Below are 16,938 nucleotides of genomic sequence, written 5' to 3'. Positions count from 1 at the left end.
AGTCAGGAAGAGGAATATTATGATCTTTTAACTTGGACTGAACATTCACCAATTTCAGAATAAAATCTCGCACTCCTTTTAATTCATCATACTTAATGGTTGTCATTTCATCCATAAGATGTCCAGCTTCAGCGTTTTCACCAGTGTCGTATAATTTTTCTACAGCATTGAAAAACTCTTTGGCATTTGTAGTGTCTGGCAAACCACTCAATAGATGTTCAGGAATGGATCTTTTCATAGTAAGAAGACTAAGTCGACTTGACTTTTCCCATTGTGCATGATGAGTTCTCTCGGCAGCTGTACTGGAGTCTGTAAGATCAGCAGGTTTTTCTTCTCGTAGGCACAAGTCCATATCCATTATGCCTAAAGTAAATTCCACATCTCGTTTCCATGTCTTGTAGTTGGAAGCATTCAAAATATGGATGGAAGCATTATTGTTGTTCACAGAAAAGGAGACTGAAAAATTCAAAAATTAAAACTTGAATAAGCAATATGAGCAATGTATTAGAAAATATTGTAGAATCAACTGGTCATTATAAACTCCCCTTTGGGGTGAGAATATAACACACACATGATTTACCTTCATGAAGTTAACAACAAAGAAAAAATACATATCCTTTAAGAATTTTATTACCTTTGGGCAAATAAATTTCTTAAAAATATGTATTAATTCAAGCAAAAAATAATAATAAATTTATATATTTAAATTATTACCTTTGGGCAAATAATTAAAATATATACATTTAATATTAACTCACTTCATGGAATGTGAACTAATATATGTAAATACTACCTTTGGGCAAGTAATTACACATATAGTCAACCAAAAATATAATATTTTCTTCAACATGTGAAATTTGGTGATAAAACAATCATTGAAAATTAATAATTTTCAACCAAATTTCCAAAAGAGATATATAATTGCTTTTATTATATTGATAATAAAAAAAAATAAAGTGTCCACCATAACACATTATTTTTATATCAAATAATCAAGTTTTATAATTTTAGAACAACAATTAATGGAAAAATGTGAAATAAAGAATATTGGTGGAGATTACATAGTCAAAATAAATTAAATAAGAGAGTGACTATGTCTTATGGAACGAGAAGAAACTCAAAAAATTTTCTATGATTGACAAATTTCGAAAAATTATCAAAAAATATTTTTAATAATTTTTTAACTACATAATTATCATTAAAATAATAATAATTATTAAACGGAGTCAAAAAATTAATTAAAAATCATAGAAAAATCAGAAATTTAATTCTAAGCACGCTGGAAAAAAAAATCGTCGAAAACGGACCTCCCAGCCGGCCCCACGCGCCCCCACGCGCCGCCTGCGCGAGTGGGCTTCGCGGCTGGGAGTTGTCTTCAACCTGCAGCCGGATCTTCCAGGCGGGTCGCGCGACCCGGTCGGCCCCAGTCGGGTCTGCTCGTTTTTCCGGCCAAAAACTCGTCGAAAAGTGGGGATTTTGGATGGGTTTTGCTCGGGATTCAATTTCTAGTTGATTTACACTATTAATTTCGTGTATTAAAAAATAAATGGGTAGATCTATTCTAAAATCACTCCCAAAATTGAAGAACACAAAAGAAAAAAAAAATTGTAATGCTAACCTTAGTTAAATCCGAAATTAATTATGTAGGAACATTGATAAACAATTAATTATGAGAAATCTATTATCAATTGTAAATCAAAAACAATAAAATCAAAATACACAAAATATAATTTCATATTATAATCATATAAACCCTAAAACTTTAAATTTAAAATTCTCTTAATATACACAATGATTTCATGCATATAATATATCAATAGAACGAGAATTTAATAATAAACAAAACCCCTAAAGTTTTAAGATTTAAAAACAAAAAATTCAACATAAAATAATAACGAAATTAATATGAAATTATAGATAATTAACATATACAAATTAATTATACTAATTATAGGTTCTAAATCATATACAATAGGCAATCTGATACCACATGTTAGATAAATTAACAATTAACCCAAGATCTATTTGTATATAACATAGAACACAATAATAGTATATGATAATTGAGTATGTGTACCTGATTGATCCATAGCAATTATCTCTGATTGATCCACAGCAGTTACTCCAATTTGATAGTGCAATACTATCAACTAAGTCTTCCTCCCTAGATCTCTAAATCAGAAGCAGTTTATTTTCTCTGATTATCAAAAGGTATACAATTGTGATGAGACAATATGTATTTATAGAGTTAGGGAGGGGACTTAGCTACAAAACCCTAGTTGGGCTGGGCCTGCTCATCAAAGGCTTCAGTCAACTAGAAAAGCCCACACTTCTGCTTCACCTAGACTTTACTCACAGATGCTAAGCCCATTAACAATTGATCACCAACAACATGGGCTAATACAGCAAAGAACTATCCAATCAACCCAAGTTTTAATAAAACCAATAAAATTTAATGTAAGCCCAAATAAAAGTCTAACAAGGAAAAGATTAAACCATATATAGATAACACGAATAACTTATTTTATTGTCAATTGATAATTTTGAGACGAGAAGCAGGAACCACATGCACTTTCTCATACACTTGCTTATTGTTTTTACAAAGATTAATTTTCTTCATTGTGTTTTATTTGTGCTAATATTTTAGGTACATTTAAATTGCATGTAATAAAAGATCACTTTCAAGTGTATATGTATGGCGCTCCATTTGTTACACTCAAATTATATTTATTAAATCGTAATTCATGACAAATATTATGGTAAGCATTAATATGCGATGCTAAAATTTGAACAATTATGAAATGGTCTAAAACCTCAAATAAAGTTGTGTACACATTTCATTACAATCTTTGTTAGGGTTCTATTGTAAACTTAAGCTAATTAATTTAGGGTTTGTTGTATTTTTTTTTTTATTCTCATCGGTTGGGGTGCTTTGACTATATTATATGTGAATTTTAATATTACTTTAATCAAATTACCGGTGAACTGCTATTTAGTATTATGAGTATTATTTTTTATTTTATTATTAATTAACTATATCTTAATATATTTTTTTTCCAAAATAGAGGCTTGAGCGGTGGGAAGCCTAAGACAACTGCCTCCTTCGTTTCACCTCAGGTCAGTCATGTATGTGAATGATATGCTTTAACTGAGAGAAAGTTGGTGTTAATTAAATACAACATGACTCGATCGAATATGGTGGACCTTTTACTGTGACCTATTTCACACAGTGGGATTCTTCTTCAATGGTCTTAGCAATACTATGGTGAGTTTGAGAGCTTTAGGTTTTATGGAGATTGAGCATCATTAAGGTCAATTATTGATCATAAAAACTTAATACCTAAATGAAAAAAAAATAGTTTTTAATAAAATCTAGAATAAAAAAATATTCTCCCCCTTGAACTTTGTAACGTATATGATTGTGCCCCTTGTAATATTAGCATTGTCGAAAATTTTCCTTAACTTTGTCCGTTAATAAAAATTAAAAATTTTATTAAAAAATTATAATTGTTTTGCCTCTTGACACGTACTACAAAAAAACTTTTACTTTTGGTAATAATTTTTTAGCCACAATATAAATTTTTTGTGATTAAATGTGATTTTTAGTCACAGCAAAAATTTACTTGTGACTAAAACATATTATTTAGATGTAAATTGTCACTAATTTAATTTTAGTCACAACAAATTGTAATTTTTATGACTAATACCTTTAGTCGGGAACTTTTTAGTCACAACAAAATTAGTCACAAATTTTGTTATGACCAAAAATAAAATTTTTTCTAGTGTAAATTTTATCACTTTTATAATTATGCCCCTTGTAATATCAGCGTTTTTAAAAATTCACCTTTAATTTTATCAATTAGTAAAAATTAAGACTTCTTAAGCTTTTCATAAATTGGGCTGACAATGTACAACATAACATAGTGAATAATAAATTGAATGTCTATTCATGTAATTGCTTATGTGGTTGAAAAATAAAAAGGTAATTGAATTTTAAAAGTAAGCTTAATGAAAAATACAATAAAACTAATATATAATAAAAACCCCATTTAATGTAAAAATTAGATTTGTAAACTAAATTTTCTAAAAACAAAAGAGAGAAACTTTAAACTAATTTCATTACTAAAGAAAAAAACAACTTAAAAACATAAAATATATTATAAATTAAAAATAAAATAAGTAAATGAGATATAATTTTTAGTGACAAAATTCAAGAAGCTGCAAAATAATTTTTTATTCTAAAATCTAATAAGGCAAATTAATATGAAATTTCAATCTGAATTGTATTAGTATTTTTAGTAAGTGTTTAAGTTAAAATTAACTACTTGTTAGTATTTTAACACTAAGTAAATAAATTACTGATTTGCCTTACTAGGAATCTTGATCAAAAAAATTATATATAAGCTAACCATGAAATTTTAATCTGAATTGTTTTACTATTTTTACTTTTTAGTAAGTGTTTAAGATAAAATTAACTATTTGTTAGTATTTTAACACACTAAATAAATAAATTATTGATTTGTGTTATTAGAAACCTAGAACCTCTATTTAAGAATACATTTGGAACTAAATAAATTATATTCTAATTGAGATATTATAATTAAATAGAGTTTCACTAGAAAAAAAAATTAAAATACCAAAAAATATCAATGTAACAATAATAAAAATAAATATTTATAAATACTATATTATAATAGAATTATTTTAGAGTAAATATAATGTTAATACATATATTACAATTTGGAATAAAATTATTAATTTTATGTAAATAAATTTACAAAACATATGTATATATTTTATATTAAGATGTAATTATTTTTATATAGAGGTATACTTTGTTAATACGGGACTTAGAAAATGTATAACTAATTACAATTTAGAGGTTATTCTTATTTATAACTAGCCCAAATTGGGACTTGATTTTTTTTATAATAAATTAGAAGTTATTCTTGAATAGAGTATTCTTAAATAGAGGTTCTACTGTATGTATAAGTTACCCATGAAATTACCTTACTAGATACCTTGCTCAAAAAATTTATACCAATATATGATTAAAAATATTACTATTAGGCATTGTAGTGCCTAGTTAGTACTACTACGAAATAACACCTTAAGAATGATTAACGATATTTTATAAAAAAGTTCATATTAAATTATATAGAACTCGATACTTAATTATACCAAGAACATCATAACATCTTGACTATGTACTAATCACAACTTGTGCCTTTTAATATTTTTTATATGAATAGACACAAAAAGTTAGGCATTAGGAGCTTAATTAGTATTAATAATCCATGTACTTAATGATAAATATTAGCTAGGTTAATTAAACAATAAAAGTTCAACTTTGTAAGCAAGAGAATAGAAGAGAAGAGAATATTCATTTTTATTTTTTAGACTCAAAAAAGAGTTTCATTCATAGACGTAATCAAAGAGAGAGTTAGGTTGGGTTGATGTCTCATTCATATCATAGCCATTAGCCATAGCCACTATTCAATTTTACAATAAACTTTGACTCATTAAGAATTTATGACATCAACACACCAATGGCGGTGCCACATAGAGTCCCTACTAAGATTTCTTTTTACTTTTTTTTTAAATTTCCATTTAACCCCCTACATAATTGATAATTTATACTACTACCCCATATGTTCTTTTGTACTAAACACAATTTAAAAAATGTTAATTAATAGTTTTGGTGCATTTACAACCTACCAAACTTGAGGTCCTTGATAAGGACAAATAGGGTAAATTGGTAAAATTATAACCCCTAAATAATGAATATGATAAGTGAAAAGAGGATAATTTTGATACACAACACAAAAAATTAAAAACAAATCCATCAAAAGAAAACGAAAAAAAAAGTTGGTTTCTACATCTTTCGATGATTGAGAGAAAGTAACATCAAATCTTTGGATAAAAATTAAACAAAAAAAAAATGGCCAAATTAAAAAAAAAAAAACTCCTAATAATTATAGTCCTTTGTTTTTTCCTCCTTTAACTTTATATCTCTGTCCCCTTTCGTAATATTTCTTTGTCCTTTACAATAATGAAAAAAGATTTAAAACAAAATGTTTTCCTAAGAAAAAAAAAAATTACATGAGAAAGAAACTAAACAAAAGGGTATTTTCGTAATTTGCTCTTTTTGAAAATAAAAAATATTAAAAAAAATGAGGAAATGATTTTAAGAAGGACGTGGATTGTTGTAGCCGGGAGGATTAGGCCACGGCGGTCCCGGAAAACTGGAGCCACTCGCCGGATTTTGATTCTCCGGAGCCGATTGGAAATACCCATGTGGCTGTTGTACTTGGCCGGAGAAAAACAGAGGATGTGAAACAGAGGAGGAAGAAGAAGAAGAAGAAGATGAAGGGAACACAGGTGAAGAAGATGAAGAAGGAATCATTAATGACGGAGATTGAAGATGAGAACCCAATTGAGAATTGTATATCATCATCTGTTCAAGCAAGCTTGATGGCTGATTAAGCTGCTGTTGTTGTTGCTGTAATTGCTGACCATGAAAGTCTCCTGAGCTTTGGAGTAGCTGAGAGTATTGAAAATAGTCACGTAAAGCGTCAGAATTCGAAGCCTGATGATACGGCGGCGGTGTCGTCGTTGCCTGATAAAAATTAGGCTGCGCCGCCAAAAGAGTCGCGGGAGAATGAGAAACAGTTAGGTGGGTAGGCAGAGCCGCCGCCGCTGCCGGGTAGCTCTGATGAGGCGGAACAATTGATCGGACATTTTCGGGGAAATTGAGTTTCGCTCTGTTTCCTCGGAACCTCAAGGCGGCGTCGTCGTAAGCTCGGGCGGCGGCTTCCGCCGTATCGAATGTTCCGAGCCAGACTCGCGCCGCCTTGTGCGGGTCCCGAATTTCGGCCGCCCATTTTCCCCACGGCCTCTGTCTCACTCCTCTGTATCTTCTTCTTCTCTCGCCGGTATCTTCCGCCGGCGCCGCCTCGCTAGACGGCGGCGCCGGAGCTACATTGCCGGCGGGAACCGACATAGTTGTTATAATTTCTTCTGTAATAATTAATAAAGAAGATAAATAAATTCAATTGAATTATAACATTGGTACCAATTGTAAAGGATGGGATATAAATAGGTTATGAAATCAACACACTTAACCGATGTGGGATTTTTAAGCCAAAAACTCATATTAACTTATATAAATACTTTACCAGTTGAAGATGACTCAGGTTGATGATGGTGAGTTGTTCTAAAAGCTCTGGTTGTTGAAGAAACACCTTGTTGTTGATGATGATCATCATCACGACCTCTCTTTTGACCAGATGTCGTAGAAGAAGAAGAAGGAGAAGTACCATAGAGTACTTGACTATCAAAACGACTGTCGTATCCCCAAAACTCATCTCCTCTGTTTCCCGAAACGACATGCGTTAGAGCCGAAACAATTGCTGACATCTCAGTCGGAGTACCAACACCAACACCAACACCACTCTGATTATCAGCCGGTGAAACGACACCGTATTGGTTAAGTAATATATTCATTTGTTGTTGTTGTTGGTCTTCTAATTGGTCTTCTTCGCCGCCATGGCTAACATCGTTGGGTTTTCTCTGGTTCGCCACTTTAAGAGAGCACATGTAAATATTTATGATCAATTTTGAGAAATTAAGAATGACCCAGATTGTTATTTGATGTTTTTTCAAGACCCTTTTCTTGGTTAATATCAAATCTTCATCTATATATATACATATAAATAGTTATGGTGTTTGTATTTGTATTGAACTACTACTTTCAGCCGCTTTAACAATAGTTTTAATATTTATCTCATATTTTACTGTTTTATTTATTTATTTATTTTATTTTTCAGGATTTTTATTTTTCTTTTTTTTCCTTTAATGAGAAAAAGAAAAAAAGAAAAAATATGCCAAATAGGTTAAGTGGGATTTATGTTCACACATGACCAAAAACAATTTAGTTCACCTCTTTATTAATTTTTGGATCATGAAAGCTTCGAAAGAAGTTTTTGATCAAAACAATGTTTTGTGTCGGTCATTTTTTGTTTTGTTTTTTTTTTTTAATAATATGATGAATTAAAACAAAAGAACATCATCTTTGAATTGATCTCTTTCTTTGTGCCGACAAGTTATTACAAATTAAGAATTGATTTTAATTATGTTTTCACTAAGCATATATTAATCATAATTAGGTGTGTAATGTGTTTATAAATTGAGTTTGGTAATTTCTATTAGGGTTTGGTTTTTTGGTACTTAATAAACCTAACAATATATTTTGGTATAATATTGTTTGAAATTTTGGGTGTGTTCCTTCAAACATCATGATATTTGATTGTAAAGTTGAAAAAATACAATAAAAACTGCACTTAGTTTTTATTTATTTAAATAGTAAATATTATGTGGACTTGTATTTGGCTAGAGTGGCATTTATTATTTACAATTTATTTATTTTTTTGACAATTTATTAATTACTTTTTTTTTTTGAAATTGGAAAGCAAAAAGTGAAAAATTTGGCAGTTGTGTTTTGAATGGTTAATTCTTTTTTCTTTTTTCTTTTGAAAATTCTTGTGTTATATATATTATGTATGTTACATATATACATTTTTTTTTTGCAACCATTTATTTAAAATAAGTAATATATTTATATATATAATAGCTGCAGGTTCATGAAAATATTCTACAAACTATTTTTGGGATTTGATTCTATTATTGTACATATAAGTTCAAAGTCATTGTATATTATTATGACTTTGAGTTAATAATTGTATGTATCAAGTCCAGTTTTAACAATATTATTTAAAGTATTATTTTTAGTGTTAATTTAGTGTGTTATACAATAATATTATTCTTGCAAAGTTTTATCATGTAACTTTTCCTTGAAAGAAAACAGATATATATTCAACTAATCCAACAAACCAGTATGCAATAAATTAAAAAAAAATTGTGATGTTATAAATCTTCTCATTATATTGTAAAGTTAAATATATATATACAGTAGAACCTCTATCCAAGAATACACTTGGGACTAAGTAAATTATATTCTAATTGAGAGGTTATAACTAAATAGAGTTACTCTAAAAAAAAAAATTAAAAACTAAAAAAATATCAATGTAACAATAATAACAATAAATAATCATTAATACTATATCATAATAGACATATTTTAGAGTAAATATAATTTCATGCATGTATTATAACTTAAAATAAAATTATTGATTTTACATAAATAAATTTACAAAATACATATAAATATTTTATTAAGATGTAATTATTCTTATATAGAGGTATACTTTGTTAATACGGGACTTAGAAAATGTATAACTAATTACAATTTAGAGGTTATTCTTATTTATAACTGGCTCAAATCGGGACTTGATTTTTTTATAACAAATTAGAGGTTATTCTTGAATAGAGTATTCTTAAATAGAGGTTCTACTGTATATGTTAAGACTTTTTTACTCAATTTTTATCATTTTCTTTGAATTTTATTATTATTATATTTATGGTTGAATAGATTTTTAATGTTTATTAGAGGAACTTCAAATTCAAATACATTATAAGAAGTAAAACTATATTATTAAGAAGAAGAAAAAAATTGATTAAGACCTTAATTAGATACCCTTTTAAAGTCAATGTATTTATTTTTCATTTGTATTTTTAGTTGTAATTAATAATATTATGTCAGGTTATAAATTTTGAAAAATTAAGTTGATTTCATATTTAGCACGTGAAATTAGATTAAATTAGTATTTTTTGTTTTAGAGAAGACACACACACTAATATAAATAATAAATATTAAATTATAGAGTTTTTATATTAGAGTAATTTGCAGCATAAATCACTACGTAACAATAAAATTTGTGACTAAAGATTAAAAAGTTGTGGCTAATTATAAATTATTATTATTGTGTTGTGACTAAAAGGTCAGTAGCTAAAAGTATTAGTCACAAAAATTACGATTTGTTGTTACTAAATATATTTTTAGTCACAATATTTGTTGTGACGAAAATTAAATTAGTGATAACTTGTAACTAAATACTATGTTTTAGGCACAAATAATTTTTTGTTGTGACTAAAAGTCACATTTAATTAGTCACAAAAAATTTATATTGTGACTAAAAGGTCATCATTAAAAGTAACAGTTTTTTGTAGTGAATATTTAAGCTTAACTTCCAGTTGTAATTAATATTTAAGTTTAATTTTTAACAGTAATAATACCTAAGTTATATATCTGAAACTTAGATAGTTCGTGGCCAATAAATGTCAAATCATTATCCATGTATTATTTATTTATTATTATATTTCTTAAAAAAAAATTAATAATAATTGCCACATTATAATTTAATTTTACTTAACACTTAATAGTTACGTATCTACATAAATTACAGAATTATAACTTAAATATTATTACCGCTAAAAATTAAATTTAAATATTTATTTATAATAAAAAATTACTTGAATATTTATAGTATAAATTACTCTTTAAATTATATTATATAGCTACGGTAAATTGGTAATAAGTAATTATGTGGTTTATTCGAAAAGAAAAATGATAAAAATAATAAAAGGTGTCTCAATTTGATTTATTAATTAATTTATTTATTTTTTGTTATAAGAAAAAAATTATTTATTTATTTTTGTCTTCTAACTTTAAATAGATGATTGGTCAGAACACGTCTCTATAATCCATGTGTAAAACCCTAGATAGAAGGAGATATATATTAAATATTAATTTTAGTAATATACAACACTCAACAAAATCGTTCACGTCGTTTACTGAGTCAGGCCCATATATAGTGACCTACCCAGGCCCATTTTTAAATTATATACAACAATATTTCCTAATTATTATATATATATATTTTTATCAATTTGTTTCACTATGATAATATTTATAATTAAATTTAACTTGAGTTTTAAAAATTATTCCAATTATATTTGTTTTACTTTAAACATTAACAAAAAAAAACCTCATCTGCCTATTTTTAATTATTTTAGTTGCATGACACTTTCAATCAATTATTAAAAAATTATGAATAATTTACAAACAGTTTTATTATCAAAATTTAAGTTTTGAGATTTAAATGCAAATGAAATAATTAGAAGATTTAGTTGCTAAAAACTCTATTTTAGCATTCTTAATAATCTAATTTTTTTTAAAATATAAGGCTAATTTAGATTTTTGTCCTTTAAACTTTGACATGTACCAAATCATACCTCTGAACTTTTCATGTCGTAAAAAATTCCTCTCGAACTATTGAGATTGTTGAATTTAAAGATTTTTGTTTAATTTTATTAAAGAAAGTTTGACGATGATGAAAATTTAGAGGGCACAATTTTATACATGTTAAAGTTCAGGGAACATGATTTTGTAAATATCAAAATTTGGGGCACGATTTAATATATAGACAATCTACATATTAATAAAATTGAATGAAATTAGAAAAAAAAATCCTTAAATCCAACAATCTCAATAGTTCAGGAAGAATTTTAACGACTTTAAAACTTTAAGGACATAATTTAATACATGTCAAAATTTAAAGAGTAAAATTCTAAATTAGCCAAAAAAAAAAAAATAATGTTTAGAATCTTTGTATAACATTATATTACATTGTCATATCTTATTCATATATACTAAAATATTTAAAATCGATTCTGAAACAGTACCTTACCCTATATATACATGTATTGTATATTAGTCTACAATGAAAGACTTAAATTAATTCACTCATTCACACAATCATATTATGAAGTTAACCCTAATGAAAGTGATATATATATATATATATTAATATATAAATATTTATACACAACATGGAAGAGAAAGAGAATGTTAATTAGAAGATTTGGAGAAGAAAGAATGTCAACATATGTTGACTTTTGGTCAAATATATCAGAAACTTTGACTATATTATAATATGATTTGATGTATTGGACATACTAATACCTACACGTTGCACATTTTAGCCTATGGGTAGGTGTTGTAGGCCTACTACGTACGGAACTCACTTACCACGTTTTTATTTTTTTTATAAAAAACAAAGAAAACAATTGGATTTAAGAATTATAAATACAACATTTTGCTTTAGTATTTTCTAAAGGTGTTGTTTTATAATCGGTTAATAATACTGTCTAAAAATTATTAGGCTAATTAGGATATTTTTCTTTCGAACTTTGAAATGTACTAAATCATGTTTTTAAATTTTTTTGGTCGTTAAAAATTCTTCACGAACTATTGAAATTGTTAGATTTTAAAACTTTTGTCTAATTTCATTCAATTTTACTATTTCAGTGATTGTTTATATACTAAACCATACTCCCCAGATTTTGATATCTACCAAATTATATCCCTCAAATTTTAAATGTACTAAATCATGACCCTTGAATTTTCATCCATGTTAGAATTTTTTTTACTAAAATTAGACAAAAGTTCTTAAATCTAACAATATTTATAATTCAAGAGAATTTTTAACGGCAAAAAAAATTTAGGAGGCATGATTTGGTACATGTCAAATTTCGAGAGAAAAATATCATAATTAGCCAAATTAACACGTAAAAAAAATGCTAATTAAAACCTAATACTTTTTAATATTTCTCTTATAAAAAATTATGAACTAAAGACACCTCTAAATTAAATATATACATGATACATATTAAATCTTAGATTAGAAAATATATACATATTTTGGGTGAAATTTATGAAGCTTTTACAAGATATGCATACCCTCTTAATTACATAATAATTTGTAATTTCTAAAGTACCAATGGGAAAGTCTATAGTACGTTCTTTATATAAGAGAGCTTTTTTTTTTTTAGTTCAATTCGTTTTAATAATTGTATATGTTCAAGTGTTATTTAGAGTATCTTTTGAATTATAAGAAAAATTCAAACAGTTATAACACTGAAAATAAGGTATAATATTTTGTTGCAATTGTTTTTTATACGTGTGGACTAAAACGTTTTCCTAAACACTTTCTTAAGAGTGTACAATAAATTTTTTCAATACTAATTAATGAATTATTATAAAAATATGTCTATCATATATAAAAATATATTTTTTTATTAGATTTTTTTTTTCCAAAATAAAAAAAAAAATAGAGAAATATTCTTTATATATTATGTAATGCATGTTTGTTAGTTATATTAGAATTATTATTACCTAATTATTAATTTAAATAATAATAATCAAATTAAATCTAATACAATTCAATTATTATTTTTAAATATATAAAATTTATTTAGACAAAACTATATCTAATTAATTTTATTAAATAATAAAATAAATAAAGAAGTTTAGATATTTTAAATAATATAACTTTTATTGCTGGCCTTTCTAAGCCTTTTACTGGGACCTTTTCTCCTAAAGAAATGGAGGCTGCTGCATTATTTCATAGCCTTCAGTGGGCTCTTCAACTTCAGCTTCCAATTTCTTTTGTAGAGACAGATGCATTGGTGGTAGTTAATGCTCTTAATAAGGCTTCTTCTACTAAGTTTGCTCTTAATAAGGCTTCTTCTACTAAGTTTTTAGCTCCATTAGTAGAAGATGTCTCTTATCTTTTATCCTTCTTTCTTAGAGTGAAAGTATCTCATGTGAAAAGAGATGCTAATGAAGCAGCTCATGCTTTAGCTAAATTTGCTCTTCGATTGGATGAAGATTACACTTGGTTGAGGGAAACTCCTTCCCCAATTATCTCTGTTATTATTAGGGACTCATCTTTTTAATAATAGCAGTTTTTTCTCAAAAAAAAAAAAAAAATAATAATATAACTAATTATAAATTTGTTAAATTAATGTTTAATTTAAATTTAAATTAAGATTTATATATAAAAAAATAATTATATAATTTTGTTAATACTTTTAAATTAAATTTAAATATATAAAATTATTTTTTTAAAAAAATAAATAATTAATTTAACGGTATTAATTTTAATCATTAACTTTAATAGAAAAATAACAAATTAATTATTAATTACTAATTTCCTTTAAGAAGAAATTGATATTTTCTTGTCTAACTTCCCATTTTCCCTTCAAAAAAGTCGTATATTATTATGAGAAAATTTATCACAAAAAAGATAATTTACTCTTAATTTTGTCAAAACAAAAAAAATAATTTATTCCTTTTAATTTTGTCAAAACATTTGACAATGTTAACATATTGTACGTATATATATGTGATGCGATTTCAGTGACATATATAATATATAAATTGCAACATATATACATAAAAAAAAATCAAAATTATGAATTTATAATAATTGTGTTATAATTTTTCTTTTACTTTTTTTCATCACCCGCCACTTGTATGTATACTAATTTATAATGTTTTGGAATATTGTATACATAGTGAGGTTTCATTATCACCCTAATTAGCTGTAAAAAAATAAAAAAATATATATATATATATAATTAAAAAAATCGTCACAATATTCACTTGAGTCCATAGTTCTAATTTTTATAGCTGGATACGTGTTATCTATATTTGCTCAAAGTGACGTCCAACTAAGTTAAATTGTCCCTTATGAGTTAGATATGGCACTTATAATTAAATAAAAACAGAAATAAATAAATAAATAAATAAAAAGAAGAGTAAATACCATTTTAGATCTAGTATTTTGTAAAAGTTACTCATTGGATTTTCTATTTTGTTAAAGAGTAATTAGGAATTTCGTCCCTTGAACTTTGACGTGTACTAAATTATGTTTCATGAACTTTTAAGGTCGTTAAAAATGTCCACTGACTATTGAGATCGTTGAATTTAAGGACTTTTGTCCAATTTTAGTAAAAAAGTCTAACATAGATGAAAGTTCAAGGGACATGATTTAGTATATTTCAAAGTTCGAGAGGTATAATTTGGTATATATCAAAGTCTGGGGAGCATGGTTTAGTATATAAACAATCACTGAAATATTGAAATTGAATAAAATTAGACAAAAGTCTTTAAATCCAACAATCTTAATAGTTCAGGGGCATGATTTAGTACATGCCAATGTTCAGGGGATAAAAATTATATTTACCTTTTGTTAAATGACAAAATGGACTTTATATCTTTTAAAATGGTAAAAATAGGACCATGAACTCAATTTTTTATAATTTTTTTTTTAATAAAACTAACTTTATGATAATTTCTAACACAAATAAATATTTTGTCATAACATTTCTAGATCATATTCTTATTAAGTTTTATTTTGATAAAAAGATAATTCAGGATCCTATTTGTACAATTTTATAAAATACAAAATCTATTGGGTAAATACCATTTTGGATCTTGTGTTTTGCAAAAGTTACAGATTAGACCATGTGTTTTGTTAAATGACAAAATGAACCTTGTATTTTCTAAAATAGTAAAAATAGGACCCTGAGCTTAATTTTTGATAACTTTTTTTTTAATACAACCAACTTGAAGACAATGCTTAATACGAACAGATACAAAAAATGTAAACAGTTTTGTCATATAACACTTTTAGATCGGATTATAATTAAACTTTATTTTGACAAAAAATCAATTCAAGGTCCTATTTGTACTATTTTTGAAAATACAAGGTCCATTTTGTCATTTAACAAAACACAGGGTCCAATTAGTAACTTTTGTAAAACAGAGGGTCCAAAATAGTATTTACCCAAATCTATTTTATCATTTAACAAAATAAAGGATTCAATTAATAACTTTTATAAAAATATAAAATGTAAAATTATATTTACCCATAAATAAAAAAACTTTGTGTGTAACGATAATAATAATAACACAATCCACTATAATACTATAATAACAAGTACTTTTATTTACTATTATTGCAACTAGCAACCAAAATTCAATATTTATTTATTTTTTATTTTATTATTGTTGATGATCATCTATGATAAGGTTCAAAATTTACATACCCAAACTTTTTAGGCAAAATAAATCATTTATTATAATGACTAATTATTAAATTAATTATATATTATATAAATATATATGATGATGATCATGATAAAAAGAGGATACGTACGTTACGTATGCATGTGTTGTGTGTGTTTAATTTAATTTTAAATTAGACAACTAATTAATAAGACAAAGGATCAAAGCTATAATCTCAACAACGTAGGTACATAATATATTTTTTATTGTTATTGTTGTTGATATGTATTGAATTGATTTATTTATTATATATATGAATTAATAAATAAATTAGCTGAAAGTAGTATGTTTTGTTATTATTATATCTACACAGAAACTAGAAAGCTTTCCTCTTTCGGAGTTTACTTGATGTGAGATTAATTCTATAAATAATTTTATTAATTCAGAGTTTCTTACTAAATTTGTAGCGTTGTTAAATATTAATTAGATTGCTTTTAGAATTTGTTTGATGTAAAATTAATTCTATTAATAATTTTATTAATTCATCTTTTAAATCTTATCGTTACATACTAGATGTAAATTGTTATAATTTATATTTGTGTATATATACATGGTTGTTATAAATATTAATAATTATGTGGATGTCCAAATCTTTTATTTATTACCATTAATTGTAATTAACATTCCTCTTTTCTTAGTTTCCCTTTTTCTTAGTTTCTTAATATCTAACTCTTGTATTTGTATAAATAGGGGTTCACCCCATTGGAATAAACAACTCAGAAATTCTCATTTACTTTCTCTTTCTCTCTTCATCTTCTTCTTCTTTCTTCTCATCTACTTTATATTATATTATATTATTTTATAACACGTTATCAGCACGAGTCTCTGCCCAAGCTTCAAGCATGAGTCTCTGCCCAAGTCCCAATGTAAGTATTTTGTTAAAGTTCTTGAATTGTTTCAAAGTCACGATACACTAAATATATATTTATATATATACTTATCTGACTGAAACAATTTCAAGAATCCCTTTTCTTTTTATCTATATATCTATATATTATATATGTATGTATATGTTTTTATATATTTACTATTGATTTCATATATATGTATATATACATATTATA

The 16,938-nt window shown here is 25.9% G+C and overlaps 1 protein-coding gene across 1 annotated transcript; it reads right to left on the bottom strand.

The window, feature by feature from the left end:
- Positions 1-5,851: 5,851 nt before the first annotated feature.
- On the bottom strand, positions 5,852-7,763 carry LOC115708229 (ethylene-responsive transcription factor ERF110). Its single transcript, XM_030636451.2, has 2 exons — positions 7,179-7,763; positions 5,852-7,020 (listed from the first exon to the last, which is right to left on the bottom strand). The coding sequence occupies exons 1-2, from the start codon at positions 7,597-7,599 to the stop codon at positions 6,188-6,190; spliced, it is 1,254 nt and encodes a 417-aa protein (XP_030492311.2). The 5' UTR covers positions 7,600-7,763; the 3' UTR covers positions 5,852-6,187.
- Positions 7,764-16,938: the final 9,175 nt, after the last annotated feature.

This window comes from Cannabis sativa, chromosome X (assembly GCF_029168945.1).
Source record: "Cannabis sativa cultivar Pink pepper isolate KNU-18-1 chromosome X, ASM2916894v1, whole genome shotgun sequence".
Lineage (NCBI taxonomy): Eukaryota > Viridiplantae > Streptophyta > Magnoliopsida > Rosales > Cannabaceae > Cannabis > Cannabis sativa.
Note: the sequence above shows the minus strand (reverse complement) of the source record. Positions and strands in the feature narration are given on the sequence as shown.

What these genes read in the sequence shown, in the direction of transcription:
- LOC115708229 (XM_030636451.2), bottom strand. Translation starts at nt 7,599, where the DNA reads ATGTGCTCTCTTAAAGTGGCGAACCAGAGAAAACCCAACGATGTTAGC. An exon ending in ACCTGAGTCATCTTCAACTG is followed by an intron (nt 7,021 to 7,178) that starts GTAAAGTATTTA and finishes TAATTATTACAG; the next exon opens with AAGAAATTATAACAACTATG.